General features: G+C 35.7%; 1 protein-coding gene across 3 annotated transcripts in view; it reads right to left on the reverse strand.

Annotated features, from left to right (window-relative positions):
* The window catches only part of LOC101501119 (increased DNA methylation 1), a 9,478-nt gene continuing 6,865 nt past the window's right edge, over window positions 1-2,613 (reverse strand). For all 3 annotated transcript variants that reach the window (XM_004488985.4, XM_004488986.4, XM_073365165.1), the window contains 5 exons: window positions 2,046-2,287; window positions 1,786-1,872; window positions 1,418-1,517; window positions 832-1,021; window positions 1-737 (listed from right to left, as the gene is read on the reverse strand). In XM_004488985.4, coding sequence (XP_004489042.1) covers window positions 109-737; window positions 832-1,021; window positions 1,418-1,517; window positions 1,786-1,872; window positions 2,046-2,287 — 1,248 coding nt within the window. In that variant the 3' untranslated portion in view covers window positions 1-108. The remainder of the gene's footprint in view (window positions 738-831; window positions 1,022-1,417; window positions 1,518-1,785; window positions 1,873-2,045; window positions 2,288-2,613) is intronic.

The raw sequence follows: 2,613 nt of genomic DNA on the forward strand, positions 1-2,613 counted from the left end.
TTATCTTGAAACCAAGTTGTGTTTTCATAATTAACGGTAGGTTTACCTACTATATACTACTAGATAACAAGTTTGTTAAAAGCATTACACCATTTATCTAACTTGCTTTCAACTTTCCATTGATTTTGCAGACTTAGCTAATGTTCCAAAAATAGCTGGTCCATCATACATCACTGAGCAATCAAAATTAGAATCTGTGTCAAAATTGTTGCCCGAAAATGTTTTGCAGGACACATTTGAAACATGTCCATGCAAAGCATTTTCCTCAACTTCACCTATTTTGATATTCTTGTCCTCAATAAGTCTTACACCTGGTTCAGTACCATCTTTGTTGGCACAACAGTTCTCAAAAGACTGTCGTAAAAACTCGCTAGCCATTTGCATTTTGTTGTTTGTTCTCAATTCCTGCACATTGTTTTCTTCAATAGATTTTTCTGATCCACCCGACACCATCAAAGGCATGATTTTCTCTTCACCAAAAGACTTACTTGTCTCTGTTGATTCTTTGCCTTCTAATACAGTTTCAACAGCTCGAGTATTATCATCTCTGCTGGTTTCACTGCCAGCCCTATTGTCTGGTTGGTTTTTGCAGTCCATAGGTTCATATTCTGACTTAGCATCGACTTCATTGTTTCCAACATCTTGCGGTGATGATTCGGCTATGGCGGCGACTCCTTCAGGACAGATACCTACTTTGAAGGATTCATCTGTTGCTAAAGTGGATTGATTACATAGTCCTGTTTCAGCCGACAAAACAAATATTTTTAATTACTAGTTTATTTATTTATTTATAATAATAGTACACTAACCAAATGCACCAGATGAAAATACCTTCGCTTCTCTTGCCATACAAGGACTTTTCAAGTAACACTGTTCCAGGAAAAACCATTAAATTGTTTTTTTTCAATCGCCGCTTTTCCATGTCATCAACAGGTACGAAACCGAAGCCCTTAGTCCATGTCTCCACCAAATCAGGAATGGCTGATACCACAAGCTTTTCTACCTTGACAGATATCAATATCTGCTAATGAAAGAAATAGATTTAGAAGCACGAAAGGCCACTAGAGAAAGCCAAAAGAAGCAAATGTGGGAACATTCCAAACTCGTAACTGTGTTATATACAGAGCAATAATTAGCAATATGTTCTCTACCACATTCTTTTCAACACATTTTTTATCATTGAGTGAAATTTATGTGGGATCCGTGTGGCTTCCACCCAATAATAGAAGGTACCGTGCTATAATGTTTCTTATATAAAAAGAAAGTCATCAACTTCGTATCTATATCAAATTTCAAAGAACATTTATTCTCGTGGACGGGAGTATTAATCCAACTAGGGTGAAACTGAACAATATTTTATATCTGTTTTGTTTGAATACAAATTTTGGATAAACATGAAATTACAGCCAAATTATACCTCTTCAATTGAGTTCACAAGGAGTCGGCACATTCCTTGGCGACGATACCGACTGCAAGTTGCAATTAGAGGCATCTCTGCAGCTGTAGTTCCATGCACCCTGCAAAGAAGTAAAAGGCTTGAGAATAATGCAATAAAGCAGAAATGTTATTTCAATTAAAACAAAATGTAACTGACCCAATTCATTTATGAATCTACTGGAAGGGTAAGCTTGAGCACAATTGAAAAGCATTTAAATAATTGTCTTTATTACATAATAGAAAAGTAGCTGATATAGAGCCATTTCACATAAATGTCATAGAGACAGGAATTTAAGTACATTGACTTCTAGCATAAATAGCACATGTCATGTGTCTGTTATGTTTCACCTGATTGATGCTACAGATATTAAAACGTCCTGTTTCTCCAACACCACGGTGTAAAACCCTTGAAAATTCAGACGAGCAAACTCAGACCTGAAAATCACATGGAAGTAAAAGCCTTACAAATCAAGACGAAAACTGGAGAACAAAACAATATCCAAAATATGAAGCTTTGAAATAGAGCACAAGGGGGCGAGGCACTATTTAGACACATTTTAAAGCGCACAAAAGAGGTGGAAAACTTGTCATAGGGAAGAAGCACTAACCCCCAATTGTATAAAACTTGGGGTATCATGTGAATGCCTGTTCTTGGATCTAACATTGACAAGAAACACTCTTCCATGATGGTAAGGGCAACAGCTAATTTTGTATTGCATAGTGCCTTTAGGGCAAACCACTGGGCCGAATGAACCTTTTGGTCATCGTGTATGCATCTAAGAAGCGTCCATGAGAAGCCATCAGCAACTTGATTAACTAGCCCCACTTGAGATTGTAGACTGGAGTATACCTGCACATACCAGAAAGTCAATTCCTTGAATAAATAATGTTAGCATATTATAAAAAGACATCTTATTATATCTTTTATTTTATATTAGAATATCATAGTGCATACCAGAATATCTTTCATATGATATTAGATAAATAATGTTATCTTTTATCCTAACATAGCATATTATTAGGATATTAGTTTGCCTCAATGTTAGTAGGCTTCGGTTTTGTATCTGTAGTACTAGCGTTTGACCTAGTTATTAACCGTATTCTAAGTTGGGATATTTCAACACATTCTGATATCAATATTATAATATAAGCCATATGTTGTTCTCTGTTTTCTCT

This window comes from Cicer arietinum, chromosome 1 (assembly GCF_000331145.2).
Source record: "Cicer arietinum cultivar CDC Frontier isolate Library 1 chromosome 1, Cicar.CDCFrontier_v2.0, whole genome shotgun sequence".
NCBI classification, from domain to species: Eukaryota; Viridiplantae; Streptophyta; class Magnoliopsida; order Fabales; family Fabaceae; genus Cicer; species Cicer arietinum.